Source organism: Rhineura floridana, chromosome 7 (assembly GCF_030035675.1).
Source record: "Rhineura floridana isolate rRhiFlo1 chromosome 7, rRhiFlo1.hap2, whole genome shotgun sequence".
Lineage (NCBI taxonomy): Eukaryota > Metazoa > Chordata > Lepidosauria > Squamata > Rhineuridae > Rhineura > Rhineura floridana.
In genome coordinates this window covers 126,274,415-126,288,493 of record NC_084486.1, presented here as the reverse complement: position 1 = coordinate 126,288,493, position 14,079 = coordinate 126,274,415, and the positions used below count along the sequence as shown (strand labels likewise).

The following is a 14,079-nucleotide window of genomic DNA, read 5'->3' as shown; positions in this document are numbered from 1 at the left end:
GCTCAGAAAGAAAATAAATATCTGGTCCTCTTCAAAGTATTGATAAGCCTCTTGTTTTAATTGAAATAATAATTATAAATTCTTGTTCTTATCACTAATGGAAGTTAATTATCTTGCATATGCTGCTGTTGCTTCTATGGCTGTAACGGAGTGAGGTTAAAGATAAGTGAAATGCAAACAGGAAAAAAAAATACAGAAGGCAGTAACACTTTCCTAAATGTAATACCATACCAACCACAACAAGATTCCTATAAGGCAAAAAACTAAGCATCTCACAACCAGTCAGGATTCCTAAGCAAAAACCAAAAATATGATAAATGAAGAAATATTTATATAAGCATAACTATCAAATATATTTATTATTTACACAAACTGTAAAGATATTTATAGTGCAATCCTAAATTTATTTATTCAGAAGCAAGTCCCAGCGTATTCAATGGGGCTTACTCAAACAGGGACAGAAATGCAACCTCAAGTGATAAGCAACTTCATTCACACAACCCAAAATTCCGAATCATGCCACTTTACACTGTTTTGCAACTGTTTATACTTGTTTTTATGGTTATTGGATTTTAAATGGCTTTATTTCTTGTTGTGAGCTGCCTTGGTTTCCAACCCTACCTCACAGGGGTGTTGGAAAGACTCCATACACACACGCACACACTGCAGATGTATAAACACATACAGCCCATATAATAGTTTATTGTCAAACCAATTGGTCATTGCAGAAAAATCAGTATTAGTTTTTTAAAAATCAGTATTAGTTTCCTACAGAATAAAAACTGCAATACCTAAGTAAGCTCTGCCTACTTGCTTTAAAATAGGACTGGGGGGGGGGCAGAAAGAGAACACAAACACAATTCTTTTTTACATTCACTCCAAAGTCCCATTGATTTTCAGCACATTCATAATCATGTCTACTCAAAAGTAATTCCTACTGAATTCAATAGGATTTACTCTGGACATATGGGATTAGCACTGTTTTTACCCCCAAAAGCAACTATTGGGAAGGTTTTCAAAACACTGCCCAGGATCTGACTCCTACACACAACAGGGGGAAAAACTGAAATGTATATACCTACCCAATTTATGAGATTTTCAGATGAACAGGAGGGGAAACCACCATTTTCTGGCCTCGCAATGAGGTTTTGCAGACACTGCCACCAAACAAACACCTCACTGATTGGCTGAAATCCTGAACGGGCGGGGTTAAAGCTACGAAGTGCTATACAGTAGTTTAAAAAAAGATTTAACCGGGGGGGGGGGTGCCTGACGTTTTTATATATATCTCGAGAACTGCACCACCTAGAAACTTAATTTTTTTTTTAAATGAAAGCTGAGAATCCGGGCCACCTAAGGGGCTAGCCGGGCGCTGGGTGGCATGCTTAGAATCCGGGTAAAACCTGGCTATCCGGGCAATATGGCAACCCTAATAAGACGACACCCGGCGTATAAGACAACCCCCGACTTTGGAGAAGATTTTCCAGGGTTAAAAAGTCATCTTATACGCCGGAATATACAGTATATAGACATGTATAGGATTGTTCCATGAAAACCTACATCAAAAACCATACATACTCTAATAACAGGCAATGAAAAATGCAATGTTTTAATAACTATAATTATTGATAGTTACAGGTTGGTATTTTCTTTTTAAAAGTTGGCGTTTTGATTTTAAAAACTTAAGAATCTGCAGGAAAAATGAAAAGAATAAAACTACATTCCCGTTTCTGCCAAAACTCTTTCTATTGAACGTACCCCTTCACAGGAAACAGTTTCAGGAAGTATAACAGACCCAGCATGCCTTGCCTTGTTACCAGTAAAAGGGAATTTCTTCAATGGTGCATTTAAAAAGTGTCATTGAAGCCATTTTCTTTCCCTGGCAGCAAATGTGTATATAACAGACTGTACACTCGTTGAATGTTACATGTGAATAACTGTACGAGTGTACAGCCCAGCTACTTGTGTACCCAGGTACACAGACTGTACACTCGTTGACTATTACATGTGAATAACTGTACGAGTGTACAGCCTGACTACTTCTGTACCCAGGTACACAGACTGTACACTCGTTGACTGTAACGTGTGAACAGGGCCTATATAATGGAGACTACACTCGTTGAATGTTACATGTGAATAACTGTACGAGTGTACAGCCCAGCTACTTGTGTACCCGGATACATGGACTGTACACACATTGAATGTAACGTTTGAACAGGGCCCATGTAACATGCATTTAAGCACTGAAATTTATCACTGGCTGCAATTCTTGCACCCCGTTGCCATTCAGCTCCCACCTTATGATTTTCTCTTTAATCTAAAACTGCCCACTAAGATTTCATTTGCAGGACATTTTTCAGGAATTATTGGTAGTGTCCATTTTTTCATTCAAATGGCTTGCAAGTGGGAATCTCTCTACCAGGTACAAGCCCTGACATTTGGATTGAGGCAGAAGTGGTTCAAACTAAAAAAATGGTAGGTGTGAATACAGCCTTGCAAATGCATTTACACTACTAGCTTAGCAAAATTGTTACTAGCCTGCCCATCCACCAGTAAATACATGAATTAAAAAGCAAATTAACATTAAAAGCTGCTGCTTATGATTCATGCCCTGCTGTAGCAGAATTTTTTTATCAAAAAACACACAAGACAGAGAGAAGCAGGCATCACAGTGTACAGGCAAAGAGAATTTTGTTAATGTTTTTTTCAGAAACTGGTAGTTTGTAATAATCCTAAGAATTATTGTGTAAATGTGCCCCTTTGCTCTACTGTTTCTTTTCAGTTTCACTAACATTTCATGCCTCCAGTCAGTGTTTTAGTGGCTTCAAATCTGAATTTGTGTACCTGGTTCATTGATTAAATTTTATGCGCTCGTTTGTGTCCACTGGTGTCCAAAATCTAGGACTGAGTGGCTATAAGGACACACAGCTATTACTTAAAAAAATGCCTTGCCACTTCATGTATCTAGCGAAGTGGGCATGAGAGCAGGAAAGATTATGTCGTCATAAATTTGTCTTTAAGGCGTTCTTGTTTTCAATGCTTGTTTAAGTTTAAATAGCGGAAGCCAAATATGAGGAGGAAGGGATTGTCCTTATTTCTCATCACTCGGGATAACAGAAATACAATTTTCTTGGGTTACCCCGAATTATCATTTAGACTACCCACAAAATCTGTATTCATAATTTTCCCAGCTGGCCCTTCTTACCAGTCCAAAAACCCAGCCGCAAGTTTTGCTTTCTCATCCGCGATCCCTCTATATACCCCGGCAGTTCAGCAACAAAAGTGAATCGAGATCTGACAGCTTTTTCCACGAGGCAGAAAGAAACCCGACCCAGGACGACATAAGAAACTTCTAGGCTAGCAGACCGGATTTCCTGGTTTGACGCTCTTACTTTTTCTCTTTTCCGGCGGTAACAGCGTCAGCTTCTCCCGAAAGAGACAAAGCAGAGAAATTGAAGACTTTCTCCTCACGCTGAATGGATATATCGTCCCAAAAGCGAACGGGGAGGGGGAGGGGGAGGCAGAAGAGACAGAAGATCGTGCGGTCTTCCAAACGGAAGCTTTCGTAGGCAAGGGTGGGGGAAATCATTTTGAACACATTTTTCAAAAGGTTATGGCTTCGAGTTGCGCAGAAAACGTTTTTTGCTTTAAGGAATCTTGCGTTAAGGGAGGGAATCAAGGCCCCAATATTCACGAGGCTGAAGTTGTCTCCTTGTTTTGTTTGTATCTGAGACATTTTAATAAGCCTTTTATTATCCCTCGACTGTTTCTCTGCCAGAATGGCCACATTCACACCTGACATGATTCAACTTTAGACAGTTATGGCTTCCCTCAAAGAATCCTGGGAAGTGTAGTTTGTGAAGAGTACTGAAAGCTGTTAGAAGACTCATGTTCAACCCACAGAGCTACAGTTCTGAGTTTTCTGAGAAGAGGAAATTGAGCGTTAAACTACCCTGGCAAACTGTAGCTCTGTGAGAAGAACTGGGGCCTCCTAACAACTCTCAGCACCCTTCACAAACTACACTTCCCAGGATTCTTTGGGGGAAGACATGATTGTTTACAGTGGAATAAATGTCTGGTGTGAATGTAAAAGAACCACTACAGTATTTAACAATTGGTGCCTGAGATTGCGTTCCCCCCCTCTTTGTTCCTTATCTCTTTTCCTTTGTGTGTTGTGTTTTTTAGGTTGTAAGCTTGCGGGCAGGGACTGTCTTGTTTTAATTGGTTTTATGTAAGCCACTCTGAAAGCCTTTTTGGCTGAAGAGCCAGGTACAAATGCTAAAATAACAATTCCCCCATCACCCACAATTTAAGGTCAAAAGAAAGAGGTTAGCGCTGTAAAACATTAAAACGAGTAAAGGCCTAGAGAAATAAAAACCAAGTACATCAAAATGCTATAGTGGAATGCTTCTTGTGAGGATTTTAGACACTTCTTTCCATTCACTCCCCCCCTTTCCACACGCACACACAGCCCCATATCAGTCAGTATTCACAGCCGCATCACACAGTCTGCCTACATTGTGCTGTTTTTGGTGTTCCCACCTTAAGGTTTATTTTCTAAAGATGTTTTCTACTTCTGCAAGCCTGAGGGCTACCCCAATCCTGTAGATACCTTCCTCAGGTGTGGGAGTAATGCCCTTTTTGGCTATATAAGCAATAGCTTTAAGCCTTCGCGGTGGAAACAGAGGAGAGTGGAGCTCTGCAGCAAAATGATGCAGCATGAAGTGCTTCTCTTCAGGGTTCAAGCCAATCCATTCTACCCCATCCCCTCCAGTTTTCTCAGTTTCCCTCCCAACAGTCATGTCAGCATTCCATGCTCACTGAGCATGCTCGGTCTGCATTAGACTGATGTGTCTGTGGAGAGGTGGTGGGAGGCACACTGGTGCTCAGTCCCAGCAATATTAAAATCCTGGATTAAGTTCTACAGACTTTTCTCATTAGCATCCCTGGGAACATTTAAAAACAGTTTCTCAGTGTGAACTAGAAACTGTCCCTTCAAGATAATGAGGTGGTTCTCTCAACAACTTTTTTGTCTATGTGCCTCTCCCCTCTTTTCCATGGAAGAAAAGCAAAATATCATATATATTTCTGATATATTTGTATTTTATTGCATTACAATTTGATTGTACAAAATACAATTTGATTACAAAATAAAAACAATATGAATACAAATAAAAATCAATATGACTATTTAATGGGATCGATGTGCCATCTCCCGATCTTCAACCACCCTGAGTGCCCTATTATAAGCCTCCCTGAGTGCCCTGTTATAGCGTAGAAGGGTGGGATAGAAATATTTTAAATAAATAATAAAATAAATAAATAAAAACAATTCAACCACAAATCAACATACATGCCATGGACCACCTGAATGAAGCTCAGGGACCACAGTTTGGGAACCTCTGATCTGAAGAATTGTCCTTGGAAAGTAAACATGATGCAGGCAGTACACTAAGCACTACTGTCGGGTAAATCTCCCTGGGTACAGTATTCCATAGCCAGGGCACAACAATTTTGAAGGGTCTCTATCTCATTGCTGCTCATCTCACCTCAGTTGGCAAGGTCACCTGGAGTACAGCATCTCAGGACAATCTTAACATACAAGCAACCTGAGATGGAAAGAGGCCATCACTGCCATGTCCACCTTTTTTTTTTCAGGGAGGAGGCTTTGGCAAGACGGTCTCAGTGCCCCCCCCCCAGGTAGGCCCCTGCTGTCCTTACTATGGTCACTGCTGTCCATTCACTTACCTGTTCCCTCTGGTATCAATTTATACAACTGCCCAAATAAAGAGTGCAATGGCAATGGAGAATGCAGCTGCTGATCCTCATTCTTGGCACTGCTTGAGGAGGGCATATGTACAGGCAACAACAGCAAAGAAGCAGCTCCAATGTTTGGCAGTGGGTCCTTTGCACAGGTGTGGGCCTCATCAGGTCCCGGATAATGATTCCTGGCACCAGTCCTACAGGCAATCCTTCTATTCTTTGTTCAACTCACATGTAAACAAACAGCCTGAATAAGGAACTCACATTTATATTCCTCTTCATCCCAGAACTACCTTTGGACTGCCCTGTATCATGCACCTCCCTTCTCTTCCAGTTGAGGTCATACAGACCCCCCCCCCCCCGCTGTTGAACTTCTGGTGCCTGCTGAAGACTTTTTTTATTCCAGCAGGCATTTTAATTGAATTCTAATTTGACAGTGTTAACCAATTTTTATTATCAATGTATTTATATATTTATTATTTATTTATTAAATTTATATCCGACCCTTCCTCCCAGGATAGGGTTGCCAGGTCCATTTCCTGAGACTGATCCTGTATCTTTAGGAGAAGAAAAGGTCAGCCAAGTGCAGGTGTTCTTGCAACACTGTAACAGGAAAAACCACAAAGTGGAATTCTCCCTCCCCCCCTCCACAACTTTTAAAGATACAGAAGACCTCTTGGAGGCCGGGCCGTCTATTTGGCTTGGCTAATCAGGGGGCCACACCCATGCCAGACCTTCATTTCACTTTAGACAGTTATGGCTTCCCTCAAATAGTCCTGGGAAGTGTAGTTTGTGAAGGGTGCTGAGAGTTGTTAGGAGACTTCTATTCCCCTATCAGAGCTCCAGTGGCCAGAGGGGTTTAACAGTCAGCACCTCTTCGCAGAGAATTCAGTGGATTGTAGCTCTGTGAGCTGCACAGAGAATGGGGCGTCTCCTAGCAACTCTCAGCACCCTTCAAAACTACACTTCTCAAGATTCTTTGGTAGAAGCCATGAGTGTTTAAAGTGGAATAAATGTCTTGTGTGGATGTGGCCAGGGACAGCTTTGGTTTAAATGTGGGTGGGGGACTACCTGCTGTAGAATAAAAAGGTGAGGAACCCCCCCCAAATAATGATACTGTTCAGTGTTTTCCTTTTGAAAAGAAAAGGGGCTTTCTGAGCAGTTCCCATGCACCCACCCAATCCCCTCCCTGCCCCTGCCCCTGCCCCTGCCCCTGCCCAGTTTCACCTATCCTAAGCATGATTGCACAGGGTAAATCCCATTGAATAAGCATGCAAATGATCAAACCTGCCCACCCCTCCTCCCTCTTATTCCCTCTCACCTGCCCTTCCCCTTTCCCTCCAACTTCCCCCTCTCCCTCTAACCTCCTTTCCTTCTCCCCCATACTCTTCCCTCCCCCTCCCCTGCCCACTCCAGCCCTCCCTCCCCCTCCCCTGCCCACTCCAGCCCTCCCTCCCCCTTCTACTTCTCCCTGTGGTCAGTTTCACCTATTCTAAGCATGACTGCATGGGAGTAAATCCCATTGATCAATCCCAAATGATCAAACCTGCCTTTCTTCTCCCCTTCTTGCTCCAGCCCTCGCTCAAGCCCCATCAGTTTCACCTAACCATGATTGCATGAGAGTAAATTCCATTGAACTCAATAGATATGCAAACGATCAAACCTGCCCTCTCCCCCCCTCCCCCTCTCCTGTGGTGGGTTTCATCTATCCTAAGCATGATTGCTGGGGAGCAAATCCCATTGAACTCAATTAGCATGCAAATGACCAATTAATTCTCAGCAAACTTGCACAGGATCCCATTTCTTACCTTCCAGAAAGCAGATAAATTCACTAATAGGCAAAAAACCCTTGCAGTTTAAGAATGTACCTATAGACAACAGATATTTCTAACACATTTTTAAAAGGAGGGAAATTGAGCAGCTATAGTGAATGCACCAAGGGGGCAGGAGACCAGACCTCTTCTCTGAGATATTGTACTGCCCTATACATTTGTAAAAATACAAACACAATTTGGATTTATCTTTCACAGTCTAATCCACTTCCTGTGTACCTTGGAAGAATTTGGTAATATGTGCTTGACAGGATAGAAAGCAAGACATACTTTTGCCAGTCTGAATAACCAGAACTGGGGCATGTTGAAACTCCTGGGTCAGGCAGGGAAACAGCAAATGCAACAGGCTGGCCCTGAAAATGGTTTCTTGGATCTCTGCCTTAGGTAGCACAGATCCAGAGGAAAGCAGGAATAGTGGAGCCCTGAAAAGGGCTTTCAAAGCAGCTTCAGGTTTGCACAATTAACATGGATTAAAGCACTCTGCTACCTAGAGCAACAAATCCATTTTTAAAAACACACACACTTTTTGCAGTTTGGAAAGAGATGGGGAAATGCATTGAAAAGTGGGGGATGAATAAATGATTAACGGGAAGATATGCATGCATCCTGCAAACAAACCAGGGCAAATGATCATTGTGATATAATTGCCCCATAAACATGCCAGAACAAATGTTCAGTAAAGATCGGAAATAGTCTAATCACTGTGTAAGCTTTGTGCAAACAAATCAGGATGAATACTGAATAAAAGGGCCCTCTGAAGGACTCCATAGAGGAATGATGGTTGATCCCTCAAACAATATTGAGATTAGGAAAGATTGCAACCTTTCTTGAGCCTCTGTGTGAAGAAATACTACTATCATTTGCAGATACTTAACTTTATTGGGCGTCCCACATTTCCTCCACTTGATTATGGAGGTACTTTGTTGATTGTTTAATAATTCACGATCAGTGTGTGTGTCTACTTAACATTAGAAAAAATATAATAGCACTTCTGCTACAAGTCTGGAGCTTAACACCTCACAGTGGCTCCTCCTACCATTGGGTCCTCCACTCTTATTTCCAGAGCTGCATCAGCAAGATCTGTCTGGTTCAAAGCTAGCTGGAAGTGGGTATAGGGTTTAGTTACAGGTAATACTGTCCCCTGCCAAGATATTGGACTCTAGAGTTTTATTATGAAACCTGGAGGCGGTCTGGCCTGTTAAGGGGGCATAGAAATGTTAAAAAAAAATAGGAGTCACAGTGCATCCCCACCCTCCATCCCAGCAGTGAGCCAGGCTTCATCCTGAGCTTAGTATACAAATGAGAGAAGTATTATGAAGTGAATTGAATGTAGATCCAATCAATCATTTTGCCCCTTCTGTCATACTTCAGGTGGGCTAATTGCTTTCCTTATTTTTAAATGCTGAATGTACAGTTATTAAATTAAATGTACATTATCCTGGCTTACTAATAATAAAATATAAGTTCTAAAGTAGTTGAAAATTTGATCTGGGGATGTGGTTTCATGATGATACTGGCTACAGCCAGTCGTAGCTGTGCACAACCATCTTCTGGTGCAAATACACAGGAATTGTTACCTCTGAGCCCAACCTGGGGAAATACCCTCTCTTGTGAGGTATTTATTTATTATTGTTTATTTATTTAAAATATTTCTATCCCACCCTTCTACCCTATAATAGGGCATTCAGGGCGGCTTACAAAAATAAAATCAAACATGTACATAATAAAATTGTAAACAGTAAAATCACAAAAACATTAAAATAAATTAGAATACATAAATTACAATTAAAATATATAAAATACAATACAATACAATACATATACATATACACACACACACACACACACACACATACATATATATAGGAGGTGGTACTAAAGTGACTACAAAGGTAAAATTTAACTTAGAAGGCATAAAATCAGTGTCAGGCTCTACCTTCAGTCCCTCCCAAAGTCTCTCCAGAACAAGATCGTTTTCAGAAGTCTCTGGAAAACCAGCAGGGAGGGAGCAGAGTGGACTTCTTGGGGTAGAGTATTCCAAAGCTTGGGGGCCACAGCTGAAAAAGTTCTCTCCTGCATGCCTGTCAGTCTAACATCTTTTATTCCAGCCATGCAGAGGAGACCAGAGGCAGATGATCTTAAATCCCGGGCAGGTACATATGGGCGTAAGCTGTCTTTAAAGGTCAGAACCAGCACTTTGAATTGGGCCTAGAAACAAATTGAGAGCCAGTGGGGTCAATGAAGCACAGGGGTGATATGCTCCCTGTGCCATGCTCCAGGTAACATTCTGGCTGCTGCATCTTGTACCAACTGCAATTTCCGAACAGTTTTCAAAGGCAGCCCCACATACAGTGTGTTACAGTCAGGGCTGGCTCCAGGCATGCCAGGGCCCTTGGGCATCACCTTGCCCTGGGCCCTGGCATGTGTGTGTGGAGCTACAGGGGGTCCCTCAGCTGCCCCTCCGCTCCCCTTCTGCGATCCGTGGGGGCCCCCCATGCCCCCCACCTACCTGTCTGCTGTCTTTTACCATTGCCGTTAACGAAGATGGCGGCCGCGGTTTTCCTAAAGGGATGACGCCTCCACTGCCATCTTTGTTGATGGCACGTGTGAGTGCTGCACGCGCATCTCTGCCATCAACTAAGATGGCAGCAGGGGCTTCAGTACCTTAGGGAAACCGTGGCCGCCATCTTCGTTAAGGGCAATGGTAAAAGACAGCGGACAGGTAGGTGGGGTGTGTGGGGCCCCCGCAGATCGCAGAAGGGGAGCGGAGGGGCAGCTGAGGGGGCCCCTGTAGCTCCAGGGTCCTCAGGGGGGCCCTGTAGCTCCAGGGGCCATCAGGCCAGTGCCCCACCTGGTCGACCTTTAGAACCGGCCCTGGTTACAGTAATCAAGCCTCAATGTCACCAATGCATGTGCACTGTGTCCAAGTCAACTGCCTCCAGGAACGGACGCAGCTGGTAGACCAGTTTGAGTTGGCCAAAAACACTCCTGGCTACTGCAGCCACCTGATATTCAAACAGCAGGGCAGGATCCAGGAGGACTCCCAAACTGTGGACCTGCTCCTTCCAGGGGAGTGCAACCTCATCCAGAATAGGTTGCAACCCTGTCCCTGGTGCAGTTTTTCCCTTGATCAGCAACACTTCCATCTTGTCTGGATTAAGTTTCAGTACGTTAGCCCACATCCAGCCCTTCACAGCCTCCAGGCACCTGTTTAAGATGAGCACTCCCTCCCTGCAATCAGATGGAAGGGAGAGATAGAGTTGAGTGTCATCAGCACACTGATGACATTGTACTCCAAACCTCCTGATGACCTCTCCCAGCAGTTTCATATAAATGTTAAAGAGCATGGGAGACAGAATGGAACCTTGCGGTACCCCACAGGCCAATGGCCAAGGGGTCGAGCTGTAGTCTCCCAGCACCACTTTCTGGGTCCTGTCTGTCAGGCAAGACCAGCCCCTTCTTTTCCTGCTTTTAGACAGCTGCTGAATACCCATCTTTTTATGCAAGCATTTGGTTAAATGTCTGCCCCTTTATGCCACTGTATTGATGTTTTTAAGGATTTTATGGATTTGTTTATGTATGGTTTTATGTATGTTTTGTATTTTTAAATCTATGTAATCTGCTGACCCGCATTCTGGACGGCAAAAATTTATTGATTGATTTTATGGAACATTTAAACAAAATGCAGTGAGCATGCTTCCACAGTGGGTTCACCACTCAAATTTTATATGCCTGTTCTCATCTGCCCCATGGTGGCCTACTTTTTATATTTTTGGTAACAAAAAAGAATTTTGCACCAGCAGTAGGCAAAATCCTACACACACATACACATCACACACACACACACACACACACACACACACACACACCCCTTCCATCCAGGCAACCTAGTAGCATTATCGGAGTTCAAGTAATCTGAAAGGGGGGCAGGAAAACAAGCACTGTAGGCCTGTGCAAGAGAGGATAAGGGATGTGGCCTGGGGAGAGGGTGTGTTGATCGGAAGAGTCCTAAGGGCCAGATAGAGAGTCCTGGAGGGCCACCTTTGGCCTCTTGGCCTAAGGCTCCCCGTCGTTAGTTTAAGCAGCATGAACCCAGCCTAAGAATGTGACAAAATGGTTCTGGAAGAGCATGCATTGTAAAATGACATCCTCTTTAATACTATGAGAGCAACATGACTGAAGCAAGACAACTACCCCGAGAATACAAGAATAAGATCTTTGTAAGCACCTGACATCTGGCACTGATCAACCTTTGGCTTATGTGACTGTCTGATTAAACTCCACCCTCCAAGTAAGCAGTGAAGGTTATATTTTAATAACATTATGTTTACACACTGATAAAAGTCACAGAATAAATACAAATGCTCCTATTCTTCTTACATAGCACAATCCTAGCCTTCCGTTTCCTTCTCTTTTGCTCACCATCCTTCATCGGAGACACAAGGAAAAAACAGACCTCTGCAAAATAATAATAATTATAACACACAATAATAATTACATTCAGAAAAACAACAAAGTCTTTTAGAGAGAATGGGCCTTATAAACTCTAAAAACTTTAAAGCAAAACTAGCCCAAATTCTAATGCTTGGGCTTGATTCAGCAGGGAAATCCACGCTCTTGTACAAGCTAAAATTCAACGATGTCTTCCAAACTTTGCCAACGATTGGTTTCAACGTGGAGATGATTGAAACGAGAGAAAACATTGCCTTAACTGTCTGGGATGTTGGAGGCCAACACCAAATGAGGACTGTTTGGAACAACTACTTGGAAAACACAGACTGTCTGGTCTACGTTGTGGACAGCACAGACAAGCAGCGCTTGGAAGAGTCAAAGAGAGAGCTGGAGCTTATTTTGAAGAATGACAGGATAAAAAATGTGCCTGTGGTTGTACTAGCAAACAAACAGGACCTTCCTGGAGCTCTGAGTCCTGAGGAAATAACCAGGAGGCTCAACATGAAGAAGCATTGTCATGACCGAAACTGGTACGTACAACCCTGTTGTGCAATTACAGGTGAGGGCTTGTCAGAATCACTTTGGAAAGTGACATCGTTTGCAAAATCCTACATGAAATCTAAGCATGAAGTTTTTACTATTTTCAAGCAAGCTTAACATATCCTAATCTGATAGGAGGAAGTAGAACTGGGCATGGTTAGCCTTGAGAAGACTGAGGCAGCACTCTTCATGTATTTGAAAAGTTATCACACAGAGGAGGGCCAAGATCTCTTCTCGATCATCCCAGATTTCAGGACATGGAATAATAGGCTCGAGTTAAAGGAAGCCAGATTTTGGCTGAACAACAGAAAAAACTTTCTAACTGTTAGTGAGGTACAACAATGGAACCGATTACCTAGGGAGGTGGTGGGCTTTCCAACACTGGAGGCATTTGTTGGGTGTGCTTTAAGTTGGATTCCTACACTGAGCACAGGGTTGGATTCAATTGCCTTATAGGCTCCTTCCAGCTCTACTATTCTATGATTCTATGAGGACTATCCATAACTGACTGAGACAAAAAGTCAGTTCTTTAATGGAATATCTGATGCTGCTTTTCAGACTTTTCTAAGACAGAATATATTCATACCAGGTCAGTTTACTCTTTTGATCCTTTGCATTACTTCTCGGAGAAATACTATTTTGCTGTGCTTTAATAACTAAATGTAACTGTGGCTGTCTTAAATTCTGAATTCAATGTTTATGCAACTTCATAAAGAACAGGTTTAGAATGCTTTTGAAATGTTAAATGTCTGGCATCCATTTTATTTCCAACAGGATGCAAATAATAAGATGAGTGTAACTGCCAAATAAAACTATACAACAACTGACTGAACAAAATCTTAACGCAGTCTCCTGTTTATTGTTACTGCACCCAAATGTTATTACCTTCAGTGTGTATATAGTTATCTAGTCCTGTTTCCTACCCTAACCCTTTCACATTGGGGAGAGCCTGTGATCATATCCACACCATACATTTAAAGCACTCTTATACCACTTTAACTATAATGGAGAATCTTGAGAACTATAATTTGTAAGGGTGCGGGGAACTGAAGCTGTGAGGTCATCACCCTTAACAAACTACCATTCCCAGGATTCTCTATGACTATTAAAAGATGTATAATAGTACTTTAAATGTATGGTGTGGAATGGATGTGAATTTGAATTTGAAGAGTAGATGGTGAGAATATATAATTTGGCTACTCAACCAGAGGTTCCCACACTGTGGCCTGTGAACTACCAGTGATCCTGTGGGCTTCATAAGAACATAAGAACATAAGAAGAGCCTGCTGGATCAGGCCAGTGGCCCATCTAGTCCAGCATCCTGTTCTCACAGTGGCCAACCAGGTGCCTGGGGGAAGCCCGCAAGCAGGACCCGAGTGCAAGAACACTCTCCCCTCCTGAGGCTTCCGGCAACTGGTTTTCAGAAGCATGCTGCCTCTGACTAGGGTGGCACAGCACAGCCATCACGGCTAGTAGCCATTGATAGCCCTGT

General features: G+C 42.8%; 1 protein-coding gene across 1 annotated transcript; it reads left to right on the top strand.

Moving 5' to 3' along the window:
• The first annotated feature begins 11,981 nt into the window (after positions 1 to 11,981).
• ARL14 (ADP ribosylation factor like GTPase 14) lies at positions 11,982 to 13,409 on the top strand. Its single transcript, XM_061634492.1, has one exon. It carries the CDS (start codon positions 12,126 to 12,128, stop codon positions 12,702 to 12,704), a length of 579 nt encoding a protein of 192 aa, XP_061490476.1. The 5' UTR covers positions 11,982 to 12,125; the 3' UTR covers positions 12,705 to 13,409.
• The last annotated feature ends 670 nt before the right edge of the window (positions 13,410 to 14,079 follow it).